The sequence below is a fragment of the Talpa europaea genome, assembly GCF_964194135.1.
Source record: "Talpa europaea genome assembly, chromosome: 12".
In the NCBI taxonomy this organism is placed as follows: Eukaryota; Metazoa; Chordata; class Mammalia; order Eulipotyphla; family Talpidae; genus Talpa; species Talpa europaea.
The window spans coordinates 56,706,192-56,721,029 of NC_140079.1; the positions used below are offsets into that span (position 1 = coordinate 56,706,192).

A 14,838-nucleotide genomic window follows, 5' to 3' on the forward strand; every position below is an offset into this window, starting at 1 on the left:
TCTGCATTCATAGAGTTTCCTTTCGCTATGAATTCTCTGAGGTGGAATAAAAGGCACATGCTTTTCAAGGGTGAGCATTTCTGCATAGCTGATTGCCTTGTACCTGAAACCAAAACATGTGTCATAGTTTTACATCTGCAGAAACTGATCAGTCCTCCTTGGGATTTCTCCATGAAGACAGACAAAGAGAATCTAGAGCTTGCACAGTGGTAGATAAAAAATGAAAGGGTGACCCCATGCACATCTGACTCAACTATTGTTTTGGAAATTACTTATTTCACTGTTCTTCTTTAGTCCTTCCTTTGCTAGTGCTTCCTCATCATCCTAATCTCTAAATATTCTAGGACTTAGTCTTAGACTTCCTCTGCCTTCCATCTATACACATTCCCCAGGTGATTTCAGTCAATCTCACGGTTTCAAAGACTATTTGCTAAAGGCCTGCAAGTTACAGCTTCAGTCTGCACCTCTCTCCCTTGATTTCCACACTCACATTCCCATGGGCATACCTAATGAGACTCTCAAACTTAGCATATTAAAACTGAGCTCCCGGTCAATGCCACTTTTAAACCTGCTTCTCCCAGTCTTTTCCATTTTGAAAAAAACTTCATTCTTCTAACTGCTCTAGCCAAAATTCTTCACTCTTCTGTTTCTCACTTCACACATCCAATTCATTAAGCAATTTCTGTTAAGCAAATTTTACTCTCAAGTACATTCAGAATCTGGTTGCTCAGTCCTTTCACTACTACTGTTACAGCTTGTCTCATCTCTTGTCTAGTTTATTACAATAGCATCCTAATTGGCTCCTGAACTCTTCTCTTTTCCAGATTAAAAGTTAAAGCCCCTAGGGTAACCTACAAGACCTTCATCTGTTGCCAAAGAGTTCAATGATGTCATCTCTGACTGCTTTCCCCCTTGTTTATTCTACTCCAGCCTCACTGGCAACTATTTCTGGAACATTCCATGCATATTCCTCCTTTATACAAGGTGCTCCCCTGGGTGGAACCCCTTGTCTCCAGGTGCCTTACATGTCTTACTCCCATTCTTCTATCAGACCTTTACTCAAATATCACTTAACATTCCTTGGGCTACTTAGCTGAAGTTATAATTTCTTGATACTTACTATTCCCATCACCCACTATTTTTTCTTTATACTTATCACTATTTAGCATAGTATACATTTTACCTATTATTCTCACTTATTGTCTATCATTCCTCAACAGAATGCAAGCTCCTCAAAGGGAGAAGATTTTGTCTTTTTTTTTTCACTGTTATATCTTGATACCTAGAACAGCACCTGGCACATAATTGTCACTCTATTTGCTGTGTAAGTGACCAGGTCTTTTAAAAATAAAAAAAGGCACAATACACTGCAATAACAACATGTACTGTGAATAGTTATCAACAATCTATCTCCCCAACTACATCAGACTCTTCTAAAGACAGAAATCTTATCTTCACTTCTTTTCGTTCTTAGAGACTGGTACAGAACACTCCATATACAGCAATTACTCAAATACTGATGGAGGGAATTTTGCCTATGGACAAATCTCTAGGAGATAAAAATAGAACCAAATAATTATTAATTCAACATTAGATTGGCATGTGCAGAAGAATGGCTCTAGAAGTAGTCTTTTCCACTCTAATATTTATGAGCAATAGCTTCTAGTGCTAGTGTAGGACATCTACTCCAAAAGTAATCATGGGCTGTCATGAATAATCGAGATGGCTACCAGACTTATTGTCAAGAACAGACAGTGGGAGGCCTCCCTGGTGGTGCAAGGGGTTAAGCACAGCACTGTGATGCTATCTGTGGCCTCTGCAGCATGAGTTTGATCCCCAGACAGCCAGGGAGGTACCCACATGGCGCAGCAGACCTCTCCTGTCTAGCCCGCTGCTCCCCACAGTAGTTTATTTCAGTCAGTCTGTGTATTCTGTTCCCCACTCTGTCTCTGGTGAATCCTCTCATTCCCGGTACCTCTGGCCTGTACCCCAGTTCTTATATGCATAAATAAATCTTAAAAAAAAAAGAACAGAAGGTGGGCATTTGGTTTTGAACTAAATCTCTCTGCCACCTCATTTCTGTTTGTCTTTGGAGCCAGTACCTGAATGTTGTTCATTTTTAGCAATTTACTACACAGTTCTCTTTTCTATCACATTGTAATAATTCTTCAGACCATGATTCTTCAAAATCAACTCACTTTCATGGGTCAAAGCTTGAACAAAGCTTTCTGAGGAAGTGGCAAAGACAACATCAACATAACACTACTAATAATTACAGTAAACCAGTTGAAAGAAGGTGACACTGAGCCAGTCTAATTCACACAGAACTTGTCTGCAAAATATAAATAGACAAAAATATGGTCACACCCAGACAGGTTTGCAATATGAATTTAGGCTCACACCTAAGCTGGCTTCAACATATGCTAAAGAAGTACTGTGGAAATAAAGTGAGTGGAAAATTTGACTTCTCCAAGTATGACACCTTAGTGAAAATTGTTTGCTAACCTGACTAATTTCTAGAAAAGCAACAACTGTTACAGAATAAAAAGAGAACTAAAGGACTCAAATTTTGACCAGTTCTGAGTTCCATTTAGACAATGAAAAGAAATAAAGAAAAGGCAAAACAAATAAATAAACCAAACTCTGATTTTCAAAAGTACAACCCAAATCACAGAATTATCCATATTGACCATCACAGAGACAACTAATGATTGTTTCATCTACTTGCCAAATGTCTACGACTAAACGTCTAGGTTCACTAAGCAAATAATACTACAAAGCACCAATCACTTCCTTCTTTTCAGATTCGGCTATTATTTAATCGTAACTATGTTCCCTTAAAAATTATCTGACTGGTCTGACTATCCAATAATCCATTGGTAAGTATGATAAACACCAAACAGGATACACTGATAGAAAACAAGGAAAGAATTGTTTCGATATTGGTATTCTTTCATTGTAGAACAACTCAAGTGCGGATCACTTTTCTTTCTCCCTTCTGCCACCCACTCCATCCACTATGTATATACCTTATGTGGGATGTGAAAAATTAGCTCAGATAAACGAGCCTGAACTGACATCACATCATACAAGATAGCATCAGTAGCTATGTGAATAGGATATATCTAAACCACTCAGTACCAAGTTTCTAGAAACACTGGTTCTCAGTGCTTCAACAAGATCAGCTAATACTCTTTCAAAATTTAGAAATGAGCAGCAAACTTACAAACAGCTCATCAGCCAACCTGCCTAGGACAACACATCAACCTTACTAAAACCAGAAACTAATTCTATGCCCATAAAATAACTTTGTTGCCACTTGGTTTTTATAATAGAAGGTTCTAATTCTGATTAGCATGCCATATTTCAACAGGCCTACTTAACAGGAAACGCAGGATGTTTTCTTGTACCGTGACACTCAATAACAAGTCATAAATTACCAGACAAACGTTAGAGATTTCTTTCCTTTTATTAGCTTACCCAGTTTAGCAGCGCCCTCTGGTGGGTACTCAGGAAACTGACCCTCGGAAGGGACACTGACAGTTCTCCTCAGGCACCGCCCTTTGGTGGAATCTGTCTGCTGCTCCTGTCCCCCCTCCACAGGTATCTAGTTAACCAAAAGAAAAAGAGATGAAACTTAATAGTGAACTCATCATAATTATCTTCTGACTGAATAGTGCTTTCAGTTAAGGAAGGTAGGAACTTGTAATCATCAGAACAAAGAAGAAATGTAGACAAAAAGTACAATGGTAAGGTATTACCAATCCCCTTTGAGGAAGTTTTTCTTTAAAAAGAAAACTGCAAGATCAGGAAAGGTGAGTATGTAAATTAGCTTACATGAAATATGTACGAATCATATCCAGGTGTGTACCTGTGCTTTGGGAGCTCAAAAGAAAAAACAAAACACCCACACAAATAAAAGATTCTTCCATGTCAGAAACTGGTTCACCAGCTGATTCTGCCTAATGCTCAACAAAGAAAACTGAAGGGAAAGTTGACCAGAAATATTTAACATCAACATTCTTCTAAATTAAGGTGTTAGATAAAAGGAGCAAAGCTATCCAAATTTTCTTCAATTTAAGAATCAATCACTTAGAGATAGTTTTTTTAAAAACACACATTTTCAGTGGAAACTTGTAAAGATACTTATATGAAATGGCGTATTTTCTTTCCAGATTGGAGATTAGTCTTCAAAATCCTATAAAAAAATTCTGGCATAATTTGAGGAACATATCAAGTGCTATTTATGTAGAGTGGCAACTATGAATGCTCCAAAAGCTCTCTACTGTCAATAACAATTTTAAAACATTATGAGAGTAATGGGATGACTCTAAGTCCCCTTTTTCTCCCTGGTAAGAGTAAATGACCAAATCATTTTAGTTTGGAAGTAGAAAACAAAGACTTTCATAATGCGTTATTACTAGTACCCTTTATCAGAACTGAGAATAGTTTTGGTAACATCTTCAATAATTTTGTGCCACATATAATGTTGTAAATCAGTGTCACCTCAATTTGAAAAAAAAAATATTCAAATTAATTAGAGCACTGTCACGTGCTTAAAACTGGTTGAAACACCATAAATGAGAGGCCTCCCTGGTGGTTTACGCAAGGTGTTAAGACACAGCACTATGAAGCTACCCACAGTCTCTGCAGCACAGGTTTGATTCCCAGCAGCCAGGGAGGCTACCCACATGGGGTAGCAGACCTCTCCTGTCTTGCCCGCTGCTCCCCTCATTAGTGTATTTCAGTCAGTCTGCCTGTATTGCTTCCCACTCTGTCTCTGGTGAATCCTCTCACCCCCCCACAACTCTGGCTGTACCACAGTTCCTGTATGCTTAAATAAATAAATCTTAAAAAAAAAGAAAGACCATAAATAAAACAAACTCTTACCTTGGTGATTAAAAAAAAGCTTTGTGTCAATATTCAAATTCCATCAAATTTCAATAATTTGAATTCTTATTAGGTACAATGCTAAGGAATTTACATGTGTGACATTATGAGGAAGCCATTATTATTAGCCCCATTTTAGAGAGAAGAAACAATATGTCCAAATGATTACAAAGACATGTATCACATCAATTGATCCATCAAAAGTGCGAAGGATTCTGGTTGAATATATGCCTTCTGCTTTGCTCAGTAATTTGACTCCTATGACTGGGGTCAAGGAAATGACAGCAAGGGAAGCTCTCTGTTACTGAGAATCTGAAAAGCAAAGCCCCAAAGTCCATAAGAACTGAAAATTTTCAGCCTATACAAGACCCCAAAGTTCAGCATTTCCTCATTACCATGATTGTGGTTACTTCTTGCATGTCAAGAAAACAAAAGGCAGTATTATAAAAAGTAAAAGTCTAAAAAGGGATGACCAAATAACAATGTCACTAAAGACATGAACTCTTCCAAAAGCACTCTGTAATATAAAACCAGATGAACAGTAATCTAAGTTGTATCAATCAATCCCTTTAAGAATGGAAATTATGTATTCTCTACCTAAATAATTAAAAAGTAGCACCAAGAAGTTAAATGAATCCTTCCTAGTTAAAAAAAACAAAAATGTAACCTCTACCTGTAGCAAAGAATGGGGGTATATTTGAGTGTTTGAACAAATAAATGAACCTAGCTCAACATAACTTGTTTGGTAATAGTTAATGCCTATTATCTGAAAAAAACAAAGACCTAAGTCATGCAGAAAAAAATAATAGCTATTTTTCATATTTTAGGAAGGAATGATCCATGACGTTTTCTTGGAAATATAAAGGCTATATCCAAGAAAAAGTAAAAAATGGCTCCTATTACCATATATTTTTTCTGTATCATATCTAAAAAGGAGTATAGCAAACTTTTCTGGGCCTAAAATTCACTCATAATTATTTTCTAAAACTTTTAATGTAAATTCTTTGTTTCTGTTGAAACTTAAAATATGATCAAAGATTTTATTTAAAGTATTGTTCTCAAGATTAGGGCATTTTACATTGATTTGGGATATAAGGGAGGCTAAACCTGTATTTCCTAAGAATATTTTACACTATAGATTATGTCTTACTAAAATATTTTTAAAAGATATTGATCTACTCTTTAAAATTAGAAGCATCATAATTCAAGTATCTTCAAATGAACTAAACTGGAGGTCACAAATCTTAGCATCCAGACCAAAGAGTATCAGTTTCAAAAACTTAATTTTAAAAAAGCAATTTTGTCCATTCTAATAAACATAATTTAGGCCACTAGTTCACATTTATTTGTTTATACCAAATTTCTCTTTAAAAATTATATGTTCTCCAAGTTACAAAACATGAGAGGAAATTTTTCTTTTTCTTTCTTTTCTTTTTTTAACCTTTTTAACCTGTACTTCCAAGTTTTTTTTTTCCTGGGGGGAGGGAGGGAAGAATCAAGCTCTTTAATTCATTGCATTTCAGATAAGGAAAGTGGAATACATTAAAGAATAAATAGTTTCTCAGGTATCTAAGATATGTTAATAACAAAAATCATACTGGATCTCTGACTCCTAGTCCTCTTTGTAAGTTCTAAACCATCCATGACAATGGAAGAACAACAGAGCCAATGTAAATCAAGTTACTAAAAAAACATAGCTATATATACAGCTGGCCCTCTACATCCAAGCATGGATCAAAAATACATTCTATGTGGGTAGGCCTACAATGGTTGTGTCTATACTGAATATGTACAGAGTTTTTACCCTGTCATTATTTCCTAAACAATACAGTATAATAGCTGTTTACGCAACCAGAGTTTGACTCTGAACTTATTTGTTGTATAGGGCTTCTGCATCAAACAAAAAAGAAGCTCTTTTGCTAAAACACTGCTTTAAAACTACTATCTTATAGAGTAAGTCCAAGCTCCCTAATACAGTATTTAAGATTTCCCACAACCTCGCTACTGAGTATTCAGCTTCAGACTTTACATTCTAGGAACTATATACTTGCATTTCCCTAATATATTCTTTATTTTTTAGTTTAGTGTCTTTGCTTGATTGTTTCTCTGGCCTAAAATATTTTCCCTTACTTTCTCTTCTATTCTATCCCTGCCAGGTAAACTCTAATTGCATGCTAAGGCTTAAGACAGGCATCATCTCTACCAGGAATCTCCACACTATACAGTCCTTGAGGGAAAGATAAGGCATACCTCCCTGAGATTGTTCCAATAACAGTCTGCCTCTATCACTACATTTATTTTATTGAATTCTAATTATTCATTTGTGCAGCCAATTTCACATAAGTTAACAGTTTGTATCTACCAGTCAAACTCTTAATCTTAAAATAGCTCCATCCCACAAATGAATGAATATTTGATAAGCTGAGATGAGGACCATTTTAAGCAAAGGAAAAAGCATAACATTAGCCAGTAAGTTGGTAAGCATACAATTATTTTATTTTGTTTTAGAACATTGAGTAAGTCAATTTAGCTAGAGCCTTGGGAGAAAAGAGGTAGCACTCCAAAATATATCAAGACCACACTGTGAAGGCTTCAATACCAGGATATGCATAATTTAGAGAGTACTGGGAAACCATTCAAGATTTCAGATCAGAGGAGTGGTAGTCTCTTAATTGGTCTGTCTCCTTCCTATATCACCCTCTTCCAATACGCCTTACAGATTAATATTCATAACACATAACTTTGTTCAAATCTCTTCCTTTTTTAAGTTTCTAATGGTAACTGCCCATTGCCAATAGCATCTTAGTGACACAGGCTACAGTTCTTTGGAATAAATGGATATCTTTCTTTTATTCTACCCAATTTACTTGTGCTATTTATCAAATGCCAAGTTAAAATTATATCTTACTTCCCCAACTAAGTTTGGTGTGGAGGAAAGAGGGGAAAGAACTGTTCTATTCTTTGTAATTCCTAACACAGTGAATGCACATGTAGGAGCATGTTACATATCTATTGAATAACTTGAAAGTGGTTCTGAATGAAATATGTCATGGATAGTTTACCCCAGGATAAATAATAGTTGATTTTCAGCTATTTGCACAACACCTAACTACTATTTTCAATACATCTGAGTGTAAACACTGCTTTCCAAAATAAAGAAAAATATTTTCAATTGTTTAAAAATTGCACTAAAATATTACTCCCTTGCTTCCTCCACACTAGCAACTTGTTTTTAAAACTCCAAATGCACAGAGTTTGAATGAAAAAGAAAAAAAGAAAAAAAAATGGAGCCACATTTACCCTTTCTAATGGCTTGTTTTTGCCAAAAGAGAGAGACTCACAATTTCAGCATTCTTTCATATTTTTATATTGGCTGCACCTCAGAGGGTTCATGATTGTCTTCTCTACCATTTCCCTCAACTCCTTAATCTCTAGTTTATTTGGTCTTATCTCTTGCAAGCAAAATGGAATTCAAATGGCCTCCTACGCCCTCTTTGAACTGGGTTGGTGCCAAGCCAGCTGGGGCCTTTCCTGGCATCCGGGCAGGGGAGCATATTTCCTAACACATAGCACTATTTGGCACAATTTGCATGAAGCAATTTACTGAACCAATGAGTCATTTCTCAAGGTGATACTCCTGGCAGACTTCTCTATCGGCATTCTGTCCAGATCTACCCTTCTGTTACATTCCCAATTGGTAATTGGTGTATTTAACACTCTGCCCATGTATACTCCCCAAGCAGACTTTTTCCCTCTTCTGAGAGGAAACATGCAGTGTTAAGAAAGGACATTAAAAGATCCCACATGCTGAATACATGAGTGATATTAGACTAATACAATCCTCCCACATTCCAGCAGTGCCTGGCTAAGGATTCAGTTTAAATCCTCACAGAACCCTCATAATTGATCTTTAACACAGCAATAAACACCCCCATGATTAGCTGATTAAGATTTAAAACAGTTTTTAAAGATAATTTTAGCAGGTAATTCCTTAAATTCCTTGTTTCAAGGAATTCTAAACCATTTAATGTAAAATTTAAAGGAAGAATTATACTCTCATGACAGTGTGAGTAAAAGGAAGGAGTGATAACATACTCAGGTCCTTCCATTAGAAATGGATTTCTAACCTTTTTCTATAATAAAATTAACAATTGGAGTAGCAGATACAGAAATGGCTCAATATTTTATTTTCATAGAGACCCTGAAATGTTTTAATAAATTCATCACCCCTTAGCTGGTCTACTGTAATCTCCTGACTTACCTATTTCCTTTCAATCCCTTTAGTTTTCCACATTATAGACAAAGTGACTGTTCTAAGCAGCAAATTTGATGAAGTCATTGCCCCATTAAATACCTTTTCATGGTCCATATTAGTTCCAGAATTAAGTCCAAATTCCTTAGGGTGGCCTTCAAAGCACTTTATTATTATTTGATTCTTGCCAGCTACCACTTTTCTTGTTGCAACTGTATTCCCATATTCCAAGAACCCTGAACATTCACAGTTTGTTAAAGAGATATATACTACTATCTTGACTTATTGATACAGGGAATTATTCTTGTTCCTCTACATACCTGGGCTATCCTTCCCTTCATTTTCTGTAGGTGAGCTATAATTTGTCCCTAAAGATATGGTGCAGGGACTCCCTGGTGGCACAAGAGGTTAAGACGCAACCTATGAAGCTTTCCGCAGCCGCTGGCAGCCACTGAAGCACGAGTTCCATCCCGGCCAGGGAGCAACCCACATGGCTCAGGAGACCTCTCCTGACTTGCCCCCTGCTCCCCTCAGCAGTGTATTTCAGTCAATCTGCCTGTTCTGTTCCCCACTCTGTCTCTGGTGAATCCTCTCACCACTGCACCTCTGGCCTGTACCCAGTTTTTGTATGCATAAATAAATCTTTAAAAAAAAAAAAAAGATATGGCCCAATCCTAAATTCCTCCAGAAAACCTTTTCTTTTTTTTTTTTTTTTTTTGCATTTTCCATCTTAAACTATAACCCACCGACTGGTTACATTATTATAATCTTTAAAAAACAATAATTTATAAGGGTAAAATTCACATAATATAAAATTCACCAATTCAGTGGCATTTAGTACATTTCCAGTATTGTGCAACCACCACTTCTGTCTAGTTCCAAACGGTTATAACTTTTAATTTACCTCAGTTTGTCTCCAACAAAACTGCATCTCTGCAACCATAATACTGCACATAATAGATGGCCAATAAATAAGGATGGACTGATGTTTTAGAAAAATATGGAATGAAGTATCATGTTCTTAGTAGACTCATCATCATATTTTAGAATAGGAGGCTCTTCTCTCAATCTTCTAATAAGGAAATACTCAGAAATCAAAGTTTATAACTAGCTTTTTCAAAATTTATTTAATAAATACTTATAGAAAATTTACTTATGTCCCAGGAACTGTTCTATGCACTAAGGGATTCATCATTGAATAAAACAGACAAATATCTCTGCTCTAAAGCTTACATTCTGGCAGGAGAAAAGAGAAAAAAAGATACCATGAATTATATAACATTTTATATAGTGGCAAACTGCATAGGAAAAAAAATAAAGCCAGGTAATTAGATCTGAAGCTCTGACTAAAGGTATTAGGAGGGGCTGCAATTTTAAACAGATTATTCAGGGTAGGCCTTATTGAACAGGTGATATGTGAGCAAAGAGTTGAAAGAGGCAGAAACATGAGTTATGCAAATATCTGAGGGAAGAGTGCTCCACACAGTGGGGAAAGCCACGGCCAAGGTTTTGAGGCAAAAATATGTCCAGTGTGCTCAAGAACAGTGAGGAAGCCAGAATAGAGGCAACACAGTGAGTGGGAGAAGTTTTTGGCCTTTCAAAATGGAAATATGGAATTGCCATTAAGGAGGATGACTTATGGCCAGTTTCGGAGGGAAGATTTGGGACTAAGTGAAAGGCAGGTAGAAGATGACTATTATATATCCAAGTAAAACTATGAAATGGGCAGATGGGTATATGAGTCTGGCAAACAGATATGTGCTGGCTTGAAATACGAAATTAGCAATTATCAGTATCAGTGGGTATTTAAAATTATGATTGGATGAAATTCCTAACGAAGTGATGCAGGACCTCCCTGGTGGCGCAGGTGGTTGAGCATAGCGCTGTGAAGCTGTCAGCAACCTCTGCAGTGCCGGTTCGATCCCCGCTGGCCTCAGAGCAACCCACATGGCAGGCAGACCTCTCCTGTCTCGCACACTGCTCCCCTCAGCAGTGTATTTCGTCAGGCTGCCTGTTCCGGTCCTCGCTCTGTCTCTGGTGAATCCTCTCACCCTCCCACGCATCTGGCCTGTGCCCCGGTTCTTATATTTTTTTTTAAAAAAAGTGATGCATAAGACCTGAACTCTGTGACACTACTTTGCTGTAACTTGGGGAGAAGAAAATCTGCAAAGACAGCTCAGAAGGAACTGCCAGAGGCAGCAGCAAAACTAAGAGAATATGGTATCATGGAAGCCAAGTGAAAAAAGTGGTTCTAGGAGAAAGAATGAACTATCAGCTGCATTAAATGCCACTAAAAGATTAAGTATGATGAGAGCTAAGAATGGACCAATGAATTTAGCAATGTGAAGTCATCAGTGAGTTTAACAATAGCCATTTTGGCAGAGTGGTCTGGGTAAGAGTCTGACTGCAATAGACTTAAGAGAGAATGACAGGAGAGAAATCACAAATAACGAGTTTAGCAGTTTTATGAATTTCAACCTTTAAGGGAAACAAAAAAGGAACTGGTAATGAAGAAGTGAATTTGGTAAAGGCTTATATTTTCTCTTAAGAGAGGAGAAATAACACCATGTTATAGGAATGATCTAGTAAATAACTGAAGATATAGAGAAGTAGGGGAGAATTACAAGTGACACATCCTTGAATAAGTCAGAAGTATAGTCATGTGTCACTTACAGAGGGGGCTACATATTAAGAAATGCATTGTTGGGAATTTGGCTGCTGTAGAACATCACAGAGTGTACTTACATAAAACTAGATGGTACAGCCAACTACACACTTAGGATTTTGTACACTTAGGGGTCATGTTGAACAACAACAACAACAAAAAAAAAAAACACGAGATTAACTCAAGCACAAGGGGAAATGATGCCATCAGAGAGTGTGGGCAGTGCCTCCTTAGTTGAAGGAAGGAAAGCAGGATATATTCAAAAAACTTGTTAACAGATGAGTAGACCATGGAATATGCAGAAGTTGTCTAAGTGCTTAAAGTTCCTCAGTGAAATAGGAAGCTAAGTGATTGATTAGTTGTAAGTGTGAGGATAACAGAAAAGACATTAGAATAAAGGAGACGTAAAAAAATGATCTTAGAAACCACTGAGAACTGTGTTACTCCAAGTGTGGTCTCAAGTCTTCCACTGTTTTGTGCAACTTTTGTTAGTGGTCTATAAAATAAACAATTTAAAGAAAGGATATTTAGAGTTGTGCCTCATGTGAGGAGTTATCTCATTGTACAGCATGTTTTCAATGAACATGTATAGTTTTTGCAGTTTTATTCCTTCATTCTGTATGTTATGATTATGCTCTGCACATTTACCAGACTGTAATTTGTCATATCTAACAATAAAAAAAGTTGGGCTTGTAATTTTTGTTTCATTTTTCTTAATTAAAAAAAAAAAGTATGTGTGTGATGAAGCTTGAGAACCTCTAGCTTAAGACAGTGGCAACATAAATGGACTAGGGAATGCTTGATCATTGCTAAGCGACACTAAGCCTCACATGAGGTTTGCAGCCACTAGTTTAGAGACACACCAGCACAGGGGAGAGATTATTTTCCCCCCAGAAATGTAATGCTGCATGGAGGCAAGCCTGGAGGGGTGAGGAGTAGCCTTTAACTGAACTATTACATTGCCAAGTGAGTATGATGAAGCAAGAGAAGGACAAGTACACAGTATATAGAATGTAGTAAATAGAAGAGTTGGCCTTGCAATTCAGGTGGAGTAAAGAGGGAAGAGAGGAAGAACATCAGTGGTATAAGGGGTAGAAAAGGCAATAGGATTGATGGATAGGTCCAAAAAGGATTGGGGATTGTTGGAATAATGGATGGGTTAGAAAGACAGGTGGAGAGAGAGAGAATGCCTGCAGTTGAGAATATGAAGTTGCAGCAAAGAGGCAGGGAAGAGGTAAAGATCCTTGGAGGCAAGGACTTCAAGAAACTGAGAGGTAGTATATTAAGAAATGCATCTCGGGCCTCCCCGGTGGTGCAGCGGTTGAGCGCTGGGTTGTGAAGCTGCCCGCAGCCTCCCTGGAGCCGGTTCGATCCCCGGCTGCTCCCTGGCCCACTGGAAGAGGGTCCCGCATGGCGCACAGACCTCTCCTGCCGCCCGCTGCTCCCCTCAGCAGTGTACTTTGGTCCTTCTGCCTGCTCTGCTCCCGGCTCTGGCTCTGGTGAATTCTCTCACCCTCCCGCGCTTCTGGCTGTACCCAGTGCTTGTATAAAATAAATAAATAATCTTTAAAAAAAAAAAAAAAAGAAATGCATCTCTGCAGATATTGTGTTAAGGCTAAAGGCTAAAGTATATTGGCTAAAGAGATAATATAATGAACCAGGAGCTCAATCAACAAAAAATAAGGAGTGAGTGATGGTTGGAAGATGATTACAACTTAAGTTTCAGAATGTGGGCTTTTTAGAGAAAACAAGGTAGAGTAGATTGGAAGAAGGACAAGAACATCTTCTAAAGGCAGCATGGTATGAGGGCCATAGAAGAAAACAGTCATTACTTGACAGGATTTCAGGAAAGATAGTGTCCTTAGGGAAGATACACGTTCTCACAAAGAAAAAAAAAGAGAAAATACCCAAGAGACTGTTATATAAAATGATTAATCATGGGCTTCCATTTTATGAGACAAAATGGGGTCCAGGCCTAGAACTCAATTTATCAGTAGTATTTAAACAATGGATTATAACTTGGTTCTAGATAAGGCATAGTTTTTCACCTACTATCTACCTTAGGCTATTCCATTTTGCATGGTATTAAACTAAAGTGTAGGTATGGGCAAAAAGATAGCAAATGATTTTTCAATATTGTTCCTTATTAATAGCTCTGATAAAAGATGGCTGAAAGAGAATGTTGGTTAAAATGAGCATTTTGAATAATCTATTTATTCAAATTGGATAATTAGAAATCTTCCATATTCATACTTATTCTACTACTTAATACAAACACAGTAACATGTAGAATGTCCCAGAAAAGCTGGCTTTTATTAAGTTTACTTTAATAAAATTAAGTCTAATATTAAAGGATTGGAAAAGGATCATATGCAGAGATGACAATAAACACAAGAAAGCTTTTTCTTTTTAAAATTTCATTAAAGCAATATTGGTTTATAACATTATATAAGTTTCAGGTACACAGTATTATAATTAAACATCTGAATATACTGCATTATGATTACCAACAAAAGTCTATTTTCCATCCTCTACTGTATGACTGACTCCTTTTACCAGATTTTACCACTCCTTTTCCCCTTCCCTTCTGGTAATCACCATTTTGTTCTTACAGCCCAAGAGTTTGTTTTGCTTTTTTTATTTGTTCATTTGTTTTATTTCTTTACCTTATAGGACATTTTTCAATGTCCGGAGAAAAAGACTAAGCAAGTTCTTCATAGAGGGCAATTTAGCAAGGCCTTAGCAAATATGAACTGCTGCTAAAAGGAGAAACTGAAATTGCTTATTGTTATTCCCTTGCTTTTACCATGTTGAAAAATACTGAGTAAGAGAAGGAATTGAAAAGAAAGGGAATTAAGAAAGAAGAGAAAAGAGAAAAAGAGAGCTCCTTTCCAATGCTTTTTTTTTTAAAACTCACTTTTCAAGAGGGATGAATTGATATTACTGAATTGATATTCGACCTACATCTTTCTAGTTATTCATATATATATATTTATTGGGCAATTAGTATTTCTCCTTTGTTGAGCTGTTG

At 36.8% G+C, this 14,838-nt stretch overlaps 1 protein-coding gene across 3 annotated transcripts in view; it reads right to left on the bottom strand.

The window, feature by feature from the left end:
- RASAL2 (RAS protein activator like 2) overlaps positions 1-14,838 on the bottom strand; it is a gene marked incomplete at both ends in the record, with an annotated part of 312,747 nt that overhangs the window by 148,571 nt on the left and 149,338 nt on the right. For all 3 annotated transcript variants that reach the window (XM_084249590.1, XM_084249589.1, XM_084249588.1), the window contains one exon: positions 3,481-3,607. In XM_084249590.1, the coding sequence (XP_084105716.1) occupies positions 3,481-3,607 (127 nt within the window). The remainder of the gene's footprint in view (positions 1-3,480; positions 3,608-14,838) is intronic.